This window comes from Leucoraja erinacea, chromosome 21, assembly GCF_028641065.1.
Source record: "Leucoraja erinacea ecotype New England chromosome 21, Leri_hhj_1, whole genome shotgun sequence".
Lineage (NCBI taxonomy): Eukaryota > Metazoa > Chordata > Chondrichthyes > Rajiformes > Rajidae > Leucoraja > Leucoraja erinaceus.
Genome location: NC_073397.1, coordinates 30,630,379 through 30,647,975, shown reverse-complemented (window position 1 = coordinate 30,647,975; position 17,597 = coordinate 30,630,379). Strand labels below are relative to the sequence as shown.

General features: G+C 43.9%; 1 protein-coding gene across 2 annotated transcripts in view; it reads right to left on the bottom strand.

Moving 5' to 3' along the window:
* LOC129707459 (cadherin-4-like) overlaps positions 1–17,597 on the bottom strand; it is a 485,034-nt gene that overhangs the window by 57,235 nt on the left and 410,202 nt on the right. For both annotated transcript variants that reach the window (XM_055652497.1, XM_055652498.1), the window contains 2 exons: positions 10,031–10,203; positions 3,430–3,567 (listed from right to left, as the gene is read on the bottom strand). In XM_055652497.1, coding sequence (XP_055508472.1) covers positions 3,430–3,567; positions 10,031–10,203 — 311 coding nt within the window. The remainder of the gene's footprint in view (positions 1–3,429; positions 3,568–10,030; positions 10,204–17,597) is intronic.

The following is a 17,597-nucleotide window of genomic DNA, read 5'->3' as shown; positions in this document are numbered from 1 at the left end:
AACAAAATAAGCCTCATCTCAAGAACTGGTGCAGCGGAGATGAGAGAAAGGGATGGCTTCTTTATAAGAGAAAAGATGGAAGTGGTTGTAATCCAGGTACATGTGGGATGAGTGTATTGTTCCTAAAATGGCGGCAGAGAGATCACGAAAGGGGAGGAGGGTGTCAGAAATATTTCCCATGCATCTGTTGGCGAAGTTGATGTAATTGAGGGGTTCCGCATGGGGGTAGAGGGGCAATGCCAATGCCTTTGACGATGTACCGGAGAAAGATTTGGCAAGTGGTGCCAGCAGCAACTTTGGAACAAGGTCTGCTCCAACAAGAATACATGCAGAGGCACATAATGCTGGAGTAACTCAGCGGGCCAGGCAGCATCTCTAGAGAGAAGGAATGGGTGATGTTTTGTGTCAAGACCCTTTCTTCTCGACCCGAAACGTCACCCATTGCTTCTCTGCAGAGATGCTGCCTGTCCCCGCTGAGTTAGTCCAGCATTTGATGTCTATCTTCAGTGTAAAACACTTCTGTGGTTCCTCCCCACACCAAAGACATGCATAGCTGGAGCCCATGAGGGTGCTACACCATTGACCTGAAATATTTTCCATCATTTTATGCATTACCTTTCCATGCCAAGATTCCACACATGAGATTAGATCTTAAAAATCATTGACTGGCACATTGCTTCAAGGTCTTTATCTAGTGATTACTCCTGATCGTGAAATTTATCATATTAACTGTTAAAAGTATTTGAGATAAACTAGGAGCCATCCTTTTTATGTCACATTATCTCCAATTACCATACAGTGCAAATTGCATGCAGATGGAGGAAGAAAGGCATGCAAAAAGACCTCAATACATCTCGTTTAGACAACTTACAACCTGGCGGTATGAATTTCGATTTCTCTAATTTCAAGTAAATCTGGCATTGCCTCCCCTCCCCTCTGTTCCACCCCCCGTCTCCTACCTTAGTTGTCTCATTAGTTCTATCCTCGTGGTCGCATCCTTGCATCCCTCTCGTTATCACACTTTCCCCAGCCAACAATAGACCATTGTGGTCTCTTCCCTTGCTGAGGTCATCTGTTTGCGGCCCTGATCATGTATTGACTTTCCGCTGATTGGTTAGCACGCAACAAAAGCTTTTCACTGTACCTCGGTACACCTGACAATAAACTAAACTCAAACTGATTTGTTCTGGCCTTTCCTCGCCTCCACTTTATAAACTCCGCCCCCCCGATCCCCCTCTGCCCTTCACCCCTACTTTGGTTCTGAAGAAGGGACTCGACCCGAGACGTCACCTATTCCTTTTCTCCAGAGATACGGCCTGTCCTGCTGAGTTACTCCAACATTTTGTGTTTAACATAAAATGGATCTGCCTTTTGCTGGAGTCATGAATTTGAGTCTTTCTTCAGTATAAACTCGCATCTGCAGTTCCTTCCTGTCCAATACATCTCTGTTGGAATTAATTCTAACTCAAGCTTGCTAACCAGTGATGTATTTTTAAACTAGCAAAGGCCCTCTTGACATTTTCTTCCCATCTTGTCTTCAATCATTCTCGAGCAACTGCTCTTTTCCAAAAGCAACACTCCAGTCGTTTTGAGTGCTTCTGGTTCTTGAAATCTCTGGGCACCGTGGCATCTAAATTTAAACCCTTTCTAATGTTAGTTAATTACACAATCTCTGGTTACTTTCGGTATCATGTAAATAAGGACATTATCTGTACAATCAAACCTTTCAACTTTCCTACCCACAACTGGTAGAGATGTTGACTTACACAGGCCTGAGGCCTGAGGCCTGGGTTCAATTCTGACTACTCGGAGTTTGTACATTCTCCCGTGATCTAAGTAGGTTTTCTCCAGGTGATTTGTGTTCATCCCGCACTCCAAAGGCGCACAGGTTTATAGTTTAATTGGCTTTGGTAAAATTATAAATTGTCCCTCGTGTTCAGGATAATGCTAGTGTTCGCTGGTCATCGCGGACTCGGTGGGCCGAAGGGCCTGTTTCCGCGCTGTATCTATAAAGCCTACGACTCCTTGTCTGCCTCTGTTCCTCACAACAAGTGAACAATACCAAAACCCTGACTCCAGCAGTATCTCAATAATCAATATTATGCGCAGCGGCAGACTTAAATTACGCTCCTGATGAATGTTTAAGCTGTAGGTGAACTGGAATCTTTAATCTCATTTAAAATGGACATTCATAAAGTCTATCTTTACGCTGGATAAATAATGAGGAGTTAATTGAAAAAAACATCAACTGTTCCTGAGGGATACCCTATAAAACAAACATTTTGATTTCTTAATGAATTCCCAGGCTATCACTTCCAACAGTAAATTTACTTTCCCTGGCACTCTGCCAGACGGTGCATTTCAATTCACTCGGAACATCTTGCAAGCTCATTTTAACATCAATTGTTTTCAAATAAAAATCAGAAATAGTTTTTATGATGCTAAATTTTGGAATGGTATTATCATTTCTTCCCAAATAAAATAAAATAGAACACACCCTCACATTCTTCGCTGAAAGTAGATTGCCCTGAAACTTTTCTCCTAATTGATTGTATCCAGTTACAGGTAGGTAGATGAATGACCAAGTAGGTATCTCTCTCACACAGTCACCCCATTAAAGCCCTGGGATTCAAAGGTCTAATCATATGAACATTCCTACTCACCACCCATTTATGAATAGCAATTGATTCTATTCAAAATACTATTTAGGAATTGAAAAATTAACCCTTTTATCTTTTATGACGAAGGGTTTCGGCCCGAACCGTTGCCTATTTCCTTCGCACCATAGATGCTGCCGCACCTGCTGAGTTTCTCCAGCACTTTTGTCTACCTAACTTTTATGAATAGTTTAGTTTAGATATACAGCATGGAAACAGGCCCTTGGACCCACCAAATCCACGCCGACCAGTGATCACCCCGTACATCAGCACTATCCTACTCACCATGGACAAGTTACGTTTACCGAGCCAATTAACCTACAAACCTGTACGTCTTTGGAGCGTGGGTGGAAACTAGAGCACCCAGAGATAACCCACGCGGTCACAGGGAGAACATACAAACTCCGTACAGGCAGCAACTGTAGTCGGGATCGAACCCGGGTCTCTGGCACTATGAGGCAGCAACTCTACCGCTGCGCCACCGTGCCACCCTCCGCAGGGTCAAATTTGAAGAAGGGATAGAGAAGGGAAGACAAATATGATTAAGAGATACAAGCTCAATCTATATTTGTTGATCCATTCTAAATATAGCGACACATTCTATAAAACTGGTTTATTTAAAGAGACTCTTGTAAGGTTGATTGAATCAGGTTGATTAAATTTCAAATCAAAAGATACATAAAAAATAATGATACATATTTAAACTTTAAAGGTCACAGGTGTAGATCAGCCACATATACGTATGTTATAAGACAATAATAAAACGACTCACGGTGGCAGCAGTAAATTCAGGAGGGTTATCATTCACATCATTGACTATGATCATTGCCGTTGCTGTGTTGGAAAGGCCATGATGCTGGTTCCCATCCATATCAGTGGCCTGGACGGTAATTGTGTATCGAGGGACTTTCTGAAAAGACAAAAAAACACAGATTATATCAGAGATTATTAGAGATACAGCATGGAAACGGGTCCATCAAACCTGCACCGACCAGCGATCCCCGCACACTAGCACTAGCCTACAAACTAGGGATAAGTTATCATTTTACCAAAGGCAATTAACCTACAAACCTGTACGTCTTTGTAGTGTGGGAGGAAACCGGAGCAGTCTATTCAAAGCCACGCCGGTCACGGGGAGAACGTACAAATTCCGCACAGGCAGCACCTGTAGTCAGGATCGAACCTGGGTCTAAAGCGCTGTAAGGCGCTGCGCCATCGTGCCGCCCCAAAACATATGTATTAGAATCTCTATGCAGTTGGAATAAGTGAGTGACAAAGGGATCAAATAGGATGCAGCGGGTGTGTAGGTGAACGAGGATCGGTTACTAGGTTGAAGTATATGATGTAAATGGGAAATTGGACCAATGGAATTGTTCTGCTGGGAGCTAGCAAGGATCTGATGGGCCGAATGTCTTCTTCAGCTACAAACAGGGAGCAGTCACATGGACTTGGTAGATTACATTTTTCCTTTTCATCGTTGCTTAGGGCTCAGTTGGTGCATTTTGTTCAATATTGGAAACAAATGTTTAAGTCAGGACATAGAGAAGAAGCAGAAGAGATTCACTGGAATGTACTAAGAATAAAAGACTTCAGTTATTTTGAGAGACTATTATCATTCATTGTCCTAGAGTCATAGAGTTGTACGGTGTGGGAACTAGCCCTTTGGCATGACTTGTCCACACCGACCAACAATGTCCCATCTACACTAGTCCCGCCTACCCACGTTTGGCCCATATCCATCTAAAGCTGTCCTATCCGTGTATCTGTCTAATAATAAGTTCCAGGAGCAGAATTAGGCCATACGGCCCATCAAGTCTACTCCACCATTTAATCATGGCTGATCTATCTTTCCCTCATAACCCCACTCTTCTGCCTTCTCCCCATAACCCCCAACACCATTATTAGTCAAGAATCTATCTATCTCTGCCTTAGAAATATCCATTGACTTGGCCTCCACAGCCTTCTGCGGCAATGAATTCCAAAGATTCACCACCCTCGGACTAAAGAAATTCCTCATCTCCTCCCGAAAGGAACATCCTTTATTTCTGAGCCTATGACCTCTGCTCTTAGAATCTCCCACTAGTGGAAACATCCTCTCCACATCCACCCAATCCGTTACCATCAACTTCTCCCAGATTTTCCTGCACATTAAAGATAATATTCAGCAGCCAATTAATCCATCAATCAATTGTGTCTTTGGGATGTGGGAGGGTACTGGAGCACCACACCTCGCCACATGTAAATACCACACTCACAGCACCTGAGGTCAGGATTGAACTTGGGTCTCTGGAACTTTGGGCAGTAGCACCACCCACTGCGCTGTCCAGTTTAGTTTAGCTTAGAGATACAGCGTGGAAACAGACCTTTCGGCCCACCGATCCCCACACACGTTAACACTATCCTACTACACACTGGGGAACAATTCACACACGGTGGTAGCCCGTCGGAAACGACGACGGCGGGACGCGCAGTCTCAATTCTGGTTGGTTCTGACATGGCTCACGAGTCCAGTTTGTGGACCGTACACTCGAGGGCAGTGTGGGCAGACAAAGGTCATCGCTGGCCGGTTCTGGGCGGAAACCTTCCTCCTCTCCCTGCGTTTGGTAAGTCGCTGTAGGCGGCACTGCTCGAAGCTGCCGGCTGCCGCTCGCACCGCTGCGCGCCAGCGTGTTCTGTCGCTGGCCCGGGCTTCCAGTTGCTTGGGCGCAAGACCACAATAGTGGAGATGGTCCTTGACGCAATCTTTGTACCGCTTCCTGGGCGCTCACGCCCACGTACACCAAGCCAATTAACCTACACAACCGTGACTCTCTCACCACAATTCTAAAACATGGTCAGGGTTAAAGTTTCTTAATTGTTTATTAAACATTGCAACTACCTCCTCTGGCAGCTCGTTCCATACACCCGCCATCGATTTAATGATAAAAGTATCATTTTCACCAGCTACTCTGGATTTATAGGAAGAAAAATATGGTTTTCATTTTATTGTTGTAAATCCTGCTGGAAGCTGCACTCTTTTTCTTTGCGTGAAAATTCAATTCTGCATCGCTGAAGAAATCAATATTTCTTTACTAAGTCGTGCAGGTCAGATTCTAGCTTATTAAAATACACACTTCTTAGCACCCCGCTGAGCAGTGTTGTGTCAGCCCAGCTCTGATGTGACGACTCCTCAAGAGATTCTGCTGCACAAGTGAAATATATTGGGGAAAGAAAAATGCTTCACATCAGATCTTCTCATCACAGAACACTCCAGATAATGTGCATTAGTTTCCACTGCTTAGTAAGCAAGTGGAATAACTATTTTGATAAATGTCACTGCGCTGGACATTGATGCGAAGGTGCTTTCTGATGGTATTGCCGGGAATGAAAAGCTGCAGATGTGAGGAAACACACTGTGAACTCGTGTAGTTTGATTTGGAACAGGGGCAGAGTTAGACTTAATGGAACCGGGACTGACAAAGGTACACTGGATTCAGGCTGGATGAGGAGGTCTTCAACATGTTCCAATCTACTGACTCAAGACAGGCCTGAAGGAGGCCTTTGGGTATGGCTCAGTGGTAGCGCAAGGTGGTGAATCTGTGGAATTGTTTGCCACAGAAGGCTGTGGAGGCCGAGTCAGTGCATATTTTTAAGGCAGAGATAGATATTCTTTACTAGTGCGGGTATCAGGGGTTATGGGGAGAAGGCCGGAGAATGGGGTTAGGAAGGAGAGATACTTCAGCCATAGAAACATAGAAAATAGGTGCAGGAGTAGGCCATTCGACCCTTCGAGCCTGTACCGCCATTCAATATAATCATGGCTGATCATCCAACTCAGTATCCCCGTACCTGCCTTCTCTCCATACCCCCTGATCCCTTTAGCCACAAGGGCCACATCTAACTCCCTCTTAAATATAGCCAATGAACTGGCCTCAACTACCTTCTGTGGCAGAGTTCCAGAGATTCACCACTCTCTGTGTGAAAATTGTTTTTCTCATCTCGGTCCTAAAGGATTTCCCCTTTATCCTTAAACTGTGACACCTTATCCTGGACTTCCCCAACATCTGGAACCATTTTCCTGCAACTAGCCTGCCCAACCCCTTAAGAATTTTGTAAGTTTCTATAGGATCCCCCCTCAATCTTCTAAATTCTAGCGAGTACAAGCCGAGTCTATCCAGTCTTTCTTCATATGAGAGTCCTGACATCCCAGGAATCAGTCTGATGAACCTTCTCTGTACCCACTCTATGGCAAGAATGTCTTTCCTCAGATTAGGAGACCAAAACTGTACGCAATACTCCAGGTGTGGTCTCACCAATATGGCAGAGTAGATGTGTTGGGCCGAAAGGCCTAATTCTATTCATAACCCTTATGGTAGTATTGCTGCCTCACAGTGCCAGAGACCCGGGTTCAATCCTGATGTGGGAAGGTTTATGGGTGGTCGACTAAAGATAGAATTAGTGTACAGGTGATCGCTGGTCCGAGCGGACTTGGTGGGCCAAAGGGCCTGCATCTCTACACCAAACTAACCTGAACTAAGACAATCAAAGATGGGCAATAAATGCTGGCCTTGCAGTCAAACAAGAAACAAGTTCATTGTTTGCCTTTGAGCTCTCAGCTCATGCAGACTGACAAGATATATTTTTTAAATCTACTTACTTCAGCAAAAAACAAAACAAAGCTACAGTCATTGCTGCACAAATTAGTATTACAAAAATAAACTATTCTATGTTTTCAGCAGTTTTCAATGTATTTTGTAACCACATGCATCTGTTGACTCTGATCTTCCTGTTGCGCTGGCTCGTTGGCCCAACCTTGGATCTTCACCAACCTTCTCATGCCACGTTCCATGCACCCGCAGGAGGTACAATACTTGCTCCTTCACCTCATGCCCTCCAGCCACAGGGAGTTACAGTTAAAGTCGACGTCCGAGGCAAGTTATTTTGCTCAGGGCGGGCTGGGTGCCTAGAACGTACTGCCAAGGGTGGTGGTAGAAGTTACGATAATGGCGTTTGAAAGGCTTTCAGATAGGCAAAGTGAAAGTCAAAGTCAAAGTCAAGTTTCACTTTGACTTTGGGGTCAAATACGATAATGGCGTTTGAAAGGCTTTCACATGGGCACACGCATTTGCAGAGAATGTTGGGATATGGATCATGTACAGGCAGATGAGATTAGTTGAGTTCAGCACTTCAACTTCTCCTCCCATTCCCAATCTGCACTGGGCCTCCTCCATTGTCAGAGTGAGGCCCAGCACAAATTGGAGGAACAGCACCTCATATTTCGCTTGGGCAGCTTGCAGCCCAGCGGTAAGAACGTTGACTTCTCTAACTTCGGATAGCTCTTGCTTTCTATCTCCATCCCCTCCCCCTTCCCAGTTCTCCCACCAGTATTACTGTCTCTGCCTACATTCTATCTAATGGTGAATCTCTGGAACTCTCTGCCACAGAAGGTAGTTGAGGCCAGTTCATTGGCTATATTTAAGAGGGAGTTAGATGTGGCCCATATGGCTAAAGGGATCAGGGGATATGGAGAGAAGGATACTGGATACTGAGTTGAATGATCAGCCATGATCATATTGAACGGCGGTGCAGGCTTGAAGGACCAAATGGCCTACTCCTGCACCAATTTTCTATGTTTCCATGTTTCTATCTTTGTCCCGCCCACTTTGTCCCCTGACATCAGTCTGAAGAAGGGACTCCACCCGAAACATTCCCTCCAGAGATGCTCCCTCACCCATAGATTTACTCCTCCATTTTATGTCTACCTGAGATTAGATGATCTTGGCATCACGTTTGGTGCAGACATTGCAGGCCCAAGAGCCTGTTCCTGTGCTGTGCTGTTCTATGTTCTATCACTAAAGAGCCCTTCCAAGTTAAGTTGTGAGTTACTTATACTTCTTCCAGTACTATGTACAGTATTTGGTGCTCACTATGTGATCTCCTCTACACTGCAAAAACCAAATGCAGACGGTGAAGTTTAGCAACGCGACTAACTTGAGTCCACAGGGGCAGACCTGAGCTTTCTATTGCCGGCTACTGTATTTCTCTATCCCGCTGGCTCTCCCACCATCTGCATAGAGACTTCCCATTGAACCAATGTGGCCGATGGCAAGCTGGGGAAACAGAACTTCATCTTCTGCCTGCCCACGTTTCTGCCTCTGGGACTCTATATCTAGAACATAGAACAGCACAGCACTGGACCAGGCCTTTCAGCTCACAATGTCGGTGCCGAGCATGATGCCAAGATAGGTTAATCTCATCTGCCTGTACATGTCCCATATCACTACTTTCCCTGCAGATCCGAGTGCTTATCTCAAAGCCTCTTCGATGCCACTATCGTATCTAACTCACAATACCCCCCGGCGTGGGGGGGCCGCCATGAGGGGGCGGGGGGTGATAAAGGACAAGGGAAGACCTGCCACGGGATAGTTTGTAACTTTAGTCAGCGCCCATTATGTAGCGACTCTTTGCATACCTTGGGCATGCAAAACAAAGAATATCACTGTGACTTGTCATATGTTACAATAAAGTAATATTAATTAATTAATTGATTGTTTTTTTTTCGTTCATTCATCGGGTAACTTGCTTTCTTTTCATCCGGGTAGCATGATGGTGTGTTCAGTGATCCAGGTTCGATCCTGACCTGGGATCCATGACCATCTGGGTTTCTCCCCAAGTGTTCAGCCTTTCTCCCCCATCCCAAAGGCACCCCAGTTACCAGGTTAATTGGCTGCTGTAAATTACCCCCAGCGCAGGTGGGGAGGATGATGATTGGGTAAAGTTGATGGGCAAGTGATATAGAATAGGTTTCAGGGAAATATGGAGAATATAAAACAGCATCACACAGGAACAGGCCCTTCAGCCCACAATCTCTGTACCAACCATGATGCCAAATCAAACTAATTCCTTCTCTTTTCTGAACTTTCACCCATTCTAATGTGTCCCTATAATCAGGCCTGGATAGATAGAGTGGACGTGGAGAGGATGTTTCCACTAGTGGGGGAGTCTAGGTCCAGAGGCCGTAGCCTCAGAATAAAAGGACGTTCCTTTAGAAAGGAGACAAGGAGGAGTTCCTTTAGACAGAGGGTGGTGAATCTGTGGAATTAATTGCCAGAGACGACTGTAGAGGCAAAGTCAGTGGATATTTTTAAGGGGAGATTGACAGATTCGTGATTAATTAGGGTGTCAGTGGGAAGGCAGTAGGAAGGGGTTGAGAGGGAAACAAAGATCAGGCATGATTGAATGGCGGAGTAGACTTGAGGGGCCGAATGGCCTAATTCTGCTCCTATAACATATGAACCTTATGAAAAGGTGAATGGAACCGCAGGATTTTAAAAAAATCGAATCTCAGGAATAATGAAATCTGATTTTGAAATAGATAAAGTTTCTGAGCTCACCTCGCGATCAAGTCCGGCCGCCACGGTGACAATATCTCCATTCTCACTGTTGATGGTGAACATGTTTGGTGAAGGGCTCATCGGTAACTGGGACAAGATGCGGTAACGTACCATGCCGTTCTCAGTGGTCGGGTCATCTGCATCGTTGGCAGTGACTGTCATCACATATGTACCTAGCAACACACAACACAAGAAAGCAGGGGTTACGGGCAGAAGGTAAGAGAATGGGGTTGAGGGGGAAAGACAGATCAGCCATGACTGAATGTGTAGGAAGGAACTGCAGATGCTGGTTCAACCCGAAGATAGACACAAAATGCTGGAGTAATTCAGCAGATCCAGGTACCTCCATCCCATTTGTCCTGTTTTCACACCTTACACTTCCTTATCTACGTGTCTCCCTCTGCCTGACATCAGTCTGAAGAAGGGTCTCGACCCGAAAACGTCACCTATTCCTTCTTTCCAGAGATGCTGCCTGTCCCGCTGAGTTACTCCAGCATTTTGTGTTTAGCCATGATTGAATGACGGAGTAGACTTGATGGGCCGAATGGCCTAATTCTGCTCCTATAACCTTTAAACGTATGAACAATGTCCCCATCTGAGATTTCTCTCGTTGCCTATGATTGATTCTGGATACACACATGATTCTGGAAACCAGATTATTGAAAACATTAAAACGAGTCAATTGGATTTAATACAGTAAAGGACAATTGCAACAAATAATAGGAGTATTTGCTTTGTCCATTATAATAATGACAAACATTCCATTACTTGATCCACGAGCTCTCTCCATTGCTACTGTATTAAAAGTAGATGTCAAAGGTTCAAGCAGGTTTGCAAAATGACTACCATGAACAACTTTAACCTTGTTACTTCAGAGAAAGTCAGAACGAGAATACAACTAAAGGCCCTGAAGTATTAATTTCACAGGCCTTAAATCACTGTTCAATTATCAAACTAAGTCAAGTTCATAATTGGCTTTCCACTCAAATCAGTGAGGCCAAAAATTTAAACCTTTTAATTTCATATGAATTTTAAGTACCGAATCGCATCAGTGCATGAGCCCATGTTATTATTTTCTCAAGAGGACATGCCGATCGACACAAAAAAGTTTTTCACATTATGAAAAGTAGAAAATAGTGATATGAACTGGAAAAAAAAAATAATTCTAGTTAATTACCAACTAATATGTATTCAAAACCTGCACAGAAAATTCTCTTGTGAAATCATTAAACCTTGCCCAGAAACACAATCAACCTAAGAAAATCTCTGGGTTACGAATACCCTGCCCAGAATCCAACTTTATGCAAATTCTCCCATGCAATTTGTAATATAATAATAATAATAATAATAATATATCATAAGATCATGTGATAGGAGCAGAATTAGGCCATTCGGCCCATCAAGTCTACTCCGCCATTCACTCATGGCTGATCTAGCCTTCCCTCCTTACCCCATTCTCCTGCTTTCCTCCCCATAACCTCCGACACCTTTAATAATAAAACAACACTAATAATAATAATAATAAATAACAATAGTAATTAATACTGATAATAATAAGATATATTATAACAATAACAATCAAATAGTACTAATACTTCTAATAATACTACTACTATTAATACTACTACTAATACTACTACTACTAATAATAATAATATTAATAATAATAATAATAATAATAGTAATAAAAGTAAAAATTAAAAATGCTGGTATTTACCAATGACTATACAATATTTATTCAATTTGTTTAACTGTGGCTAGTGTTCTGACAATTATTCAATGAAATGAGAGAATTCTAGCAAGTGGACACAACAGAAAATGGACATAGAACATAGGACATAGACATAGAAGGAACAGGCCCTTCAGCCCACAATATTTGCGGTGAACACGATGCCAAGGTAAACTGAGCTAACCTGCCTGCAGATGATACATATCCCTCTATTCCCTGCACTCCCCTACACCTCTCTAAAATGACATGACTGACATGGAGAAGGTAGATAAAAATGCTGGAGAAACTCAGCGGGTGAGGCAGCATCTATAAAGCGAAGGAAAAGGTGACGTTTCGGGTCGAGACCCTTCTTCAGTTTTGGGTCGAGAAATCTGCTGAAGGACAGTTCTCTGGAAGAGAGCACTTTCGTATCTCGGGGACGGCCATTGAAAATATACTTCTTTAGGGCGTCATTAATTCCCCTCTGACTGTTGGCTTCTTGCCTGTAATGCAGTGTAGAGAACTTTGCCTATGGCCTCAATATGTGTTTGCATAATGCAGGGAAGGAATTGGCGATGCAGAGCTCAAGATAAAATCGTACTAATGCACGATTAACCTTAACGTGGAACATCAGCAGTTATTATGTGAGATTTGGCACTTCTTCCAGTGGGGCTGTAGTCAGAAGATAGTTAATCTGTGGAACTCATTGCCGCAGATGGGTGTGGAGGCCAAGTCAGTGGATATTTTTAAGGTAGATATAGACAAATTCTTGATTAGAACGGGTGTCAAGGGTGAGGAGAAGGCAAAAAAAGGAGAAGGCAAAAAAATGGGATTAGGAGGCAGAGATCAGCCACGATTGAATGGCAGAGTTATCTCAATGGGCCGAATGGCCTAATTCTACTCCTATAACTTGTGAACATGTGAGCTATGGTGTGACATGGTTTACTGAGGCAGTTGAATTGAATGGCCTGTCCCACTTAGGCGACTCTTTAGGTGACTGCCAGGGACTAATTTTAATGGAATTCACCTACGGCAGCAAAAATTGTCACCACTGTCGCCCAAAAATTTTCAACGTGACATGTTGAAAATTTTGCGGCAGTCACCTGTAGTCGCCCAAAAAATCGTCTAAGTGGGACAGGCCCTTGATTTTGTCACTTTGTCATGTGGCATGGTCACATGAAGATGTCGACAATGTTACCTCAGATTCCTTTAACACTTCAGTGAAGTCATGGAATGAATATGAAGGATACCTCTATGCAACAAGTGATGTGGTTGTCTATGAGTGCCAAGAAATATAAATGGGTTAAAAAAAGAAGCCTTGCTGGCTCTGGCCAAACGAGGTGACAAACCATCAAAGATTTAAAGACTAAGACACAAAATGCTGGAGTAACTCAGCAGATCAGGCAGCATCTCTGGAGAACATGGATAGGTTGTCTTTCGGATCAGGGCCCTTCTTCAGCTTCAGTGTGCTCTCGACCCGAAAGGTCACTTATTCATGTTCTCCAGAGATGCTGCCTGACCTGCTGAGTTACTCCAGCACTTTGTATCTTTTTTATTTTGTAAACCAGCATCTGCAGTTCCTTGATTCCACTATACAACTTAAAGTGGGGGGAGATTAAGAGCATGACGAAATTGTTTTTCAAGTACCCGCAGGTATTTTAAAATGAACTTGAGAGCCAAGGGTGTTTTAGTGTCATATGTCCCAGATAGAACAATGACATTCTTACATACAGAATATGTAAACATGAATTACGTAATATGTAGCATTCAAGATTGGAAAATGAAGATTCCCTTGAACGAGATATGATTAATTATGTTGTGACAAAAAAATGAAACTGGTTTTCTGTGGAGAGCTTCTTGCGATAAACTGCTGAATCATGAATATATTTGTACTTGATGTTTGAATACATTGAACAAGGACAGTACGATAGTTGTCAAGGACAAAGCTCTCAAACCTGCCATTGCTGCTCACGAGACTGCTATTCAATGGAGTTACAGCCCAGTGGTATGAATATTGATTTATCTCACTTCAGGTAGTCCCGGCATTCCCTCTCTCTCTATCCCACCCCCACTCAAATCGCACTAGCTTCTCGTTTTCACCCAACAAACAGCTAACAATGGCCTGTTTCCTTCATCATCATTACCTTTTTGCATCTTTTATTCATTGTTCTTTATCTCTCTACATCATCGTCTATATCTCTCGTTCCCCTTATACCTAACCAGTCTGAAGAAGGGTCTCGACCCGAAACGTCATCCATTCCTTCTCTCCAGAGACGCTGCCTGCCCCGCTGAGTTACTCCAGCTTTTTATGCCTACCTTAGAGTCACAGTATATCGGTGACTCGCTCAACATTTAACCAGCAGATTTTTAAAAACCTTCCTCCGACCGTTTTCCATTGACGACAGCATTCAAGTTGGGAGCTCCGTGTGCCCGAGCGTTGTTGACCACCCAGCGGAGCGATATGTCCATCGGGGACTGTTGCCGACTGGCCCGCTGCAGACTGCAGGAGTACCTGCTGAGGGATGCACTGGAGCTTGGTGCAGCCAACGGCAAGGCTCGGTGGGGGAGGACCACAGTCTAGGTCCCTTCCGCTGCTGGACACGGGGGCAGGGTGTGGTGGAGACGCCCCTCAAAATAAGGGAAGGGATTCCATGCCAGTGGCAAGGGTGTGGGGTAAAATTGTGATTTGGGGAAACTGTATTGAATGTATGTATAGCCTCCGAGAATGTCGGATGGAGTTTTGTAAGGATCATGTATTGGATATATTTATTTCTCGAATAAAATATATTTTGAAATAAAAAAGAGAGCTCTGTGTGTCCCTGGAGTTGGCCGATTACTCATTGCAAGAAACTCTCCGTGTAAGCTCATTTACAATGCAGTTTGCTTATTATAACATTTTATTTGTTTCCATTCATAGATTGAAATAAAGAAACATGGACCGACAGTTTGAATTTTATGTGGAGATACAGCTTGGAAACAGACCCCCGCGGCCCACCAGCGATCAGTCACCCGTTCTCACTAGTTCTGAAGAAGGGTTTCGGCCCGAAACGTTGCCTATTCCCTTCGCTCCATAGATGTTGCTGCACCCACTGAGTTTCTCCAGCATTTTTGTGTACCCATACACTAGTTCTATGTTATCCCATCTTCTCATCCACTCCCTGCACATTGAGAGCATTTTCTTTTTACCGAGGCATCTTTCCAATAACAGAATGGCCAAAAACTGAACACAATACTCCAAGTGTAGCCTCACCGATGGCTTGTACAACTGTGATATAACATCCCAACTTCTATACTCAATGGCTAGACACAAAATGCTGGTGTAACTCAATGGGTCAGACAGCATCTCTGGAGAAAAAGAATGGGTGGGATTTCAGTCGGGACTCTGGGTCTGAAGAAGGGTTCCTGACCTAAAACGTCACCCATCCTTTTTCTCCAAAGATGCTGCTTGACCCATTGAGTTACTCCAGCACTTTGTGTCTATCTTTAGCATAAACCAGCATCTGCAGTTCCTTGTTTCTATACTCAATCCGCCAATATGCCAAAAGCCTTCTTGACCACTCAATCTACCTGTGACGCCACTTTCGAGGAAATCTGTACCTGCTCTCTTAGATCCCTCAGCTCTACACCTCCAGGGCCCTGCCATTCTCCGTGAAAAAGTTGACTCGTAATGTAAACATGTTTTGTGGTGGAAAACTTTTAATTCTTAAAATGTGGGTTATATTTGACCAACTATGCACTCTGATTCTGACACAAGAGGTGTCTTACTGCCGCTTTGGACGGTGTGTGCTATCTTAAAGGCTTCGAAGTTTCAAAGGGAGATAAATAAAATTTGAATCAATAAAATAAACAAAATTAACGCTCAATGTTTACACATTTTTCATTTAAACAAGACATTTCATTGCAAACTTAACACCCTTCCATCAGCTTACAAAGGTACATTTCAGGCAATTAAAAGAACATTTGCTTATATTAGCTAATTTATCTTTTTGTTTAACTGCTGAAGCTGTTCTCCAAATAAAATAAATAGGGGAAAAATAGACAGCTCTTGGCAATGCTAGACATTAATTTGCCTAATGTGTTCCCATGAGTTATGGCTCCTGATGGGGGCTGCTTACGATTTGGATCAGGGCTGTAATTATTCTTCCAGTATTAACTTCTTCCTCGCACCCAAGATGGGCCGCGGGTCCTTTTATATGGATTGTTCTTTTTAAAGAAATCAAAACTACAAACGGGCAATAATAGTTTAATCACTGCGTAAAGGTGCATCAGCTTCCACGCTAACATCCTTTTCTCTACACTAGAAATACACGTTGTTTGACTTTTGGTTTGGAATTGAACTTGTAGCAAGTGCAAAGTCCACACTTCAAGTTCACATTTATTGCCATGTGCACCAATTAAAGTACAGTGGAATTTGATTTACCATGCAGCCATACAATCAAAAAGAGCACAATACACAATAGAATACAACATGAACATCCAACACAGTGGATTCAACATTCTTCACTGTGATGGAAGGCAATAACGTTCAGTCTGTCCTGCTTTGTTCATCCGTGGTCGAGGCCATGAACCCTCCACAGTCACCGCCATGGACGGCCCGATGTACAGGCCCTTTCGTTGGGATGCTCGCAACTCCGACGTCGGGACGGACGGACGGACACTCCGCGGTTTGGAGGTTTCGAATTGGCCGCTTCCGACCGGAGACCGGGGCTTCACGATGGTATAGGCCGCAGGCCGGCGGTCGGATCTCTTCTCCAGCGATCCCCGGTGAGGGATCCCAGACTCCACGATGGAAAGTCCACGCCGCGCCCGCGGCTAGAGGCTCCGCAGACCGTGGTTTCAGGATGTTATAGTCCGCTAGCCAGCGATCGGAGCACTTCTTCTGGCGACCCCCGGCAAGGGAGTCCGCACTGCGCCCGCTGCTGAAGCTCGGGGCCCGACTCCGGGACAGGCCACACCAATCCAAGCTGTTAGGCCGCGAGTGACGGCGAAAATTTCCGGCTAGGAGAAAAGTCGCATTCCACCGAGGGAAGTGACTAAAAAAAACGTTTCCCCCTCTTCCCGGCCGCACCCCCCCCGCCCCCCCCCCACACTAAAACACAAAAAAAAGTCGAAAGGACGAACAGCTGCTGGCGAAGCTGCCAGCTCACGGCGCCACCCATCGTTTCAAGGCCCAAAGTCCAGAAATTCACTCGTAATATTCCAAAGAAAGTCCGTGCAGTGTTTGAACACAGGGGTAACCAGCAGAGATTAATTTTGTACATTTTTTTCTGTGCGCATTAGCACGTTTGGGAAATTTGTACTTTCATTTTTAGCAGGGCTCACACAAACCAACCTCCTTTACATTGACTCCATTTATACCTCACGCTACCTGGGCAAAGCCAGCAGCATAATCAAGGATGAGTCGCACCCTGGTCACTCCCTCTTCTCCCCTCTCCCATCGGGCATAAGGTATAGAAATGTGAAAATGCACACCCCAGATTCAGGGACAGTTTCTTCCCAGCTGTTATCAGTCAACTGAGCCATCCTACCACAACTAGAGAGCAGCAATGAACTACTATCTACTTCATTGGTGACCCTCGGACTATCTTTTTTTTTTTTTTTTTTTTTTTTTAATTTTATTTTTATTAGCAGTACAGTAAATCGCATTAATACATCGCATATATCTTATTACATTATGTTGTACCACTTCATTTTTTGAGCTTTAAAAAAGATAGAAATAAAAGAAGTAAGGAAAGTAAACAAGAATCGTGAAGGTGCAGGAAAGTGTTAGGAGAAGAGAACCCCTTAGGGAAGGAATTAGAAAAGGAAGTAAAGAAAAGAAATAAGACCCTAGAAAGAAAAGAAAAAAAAGAAGAAAGG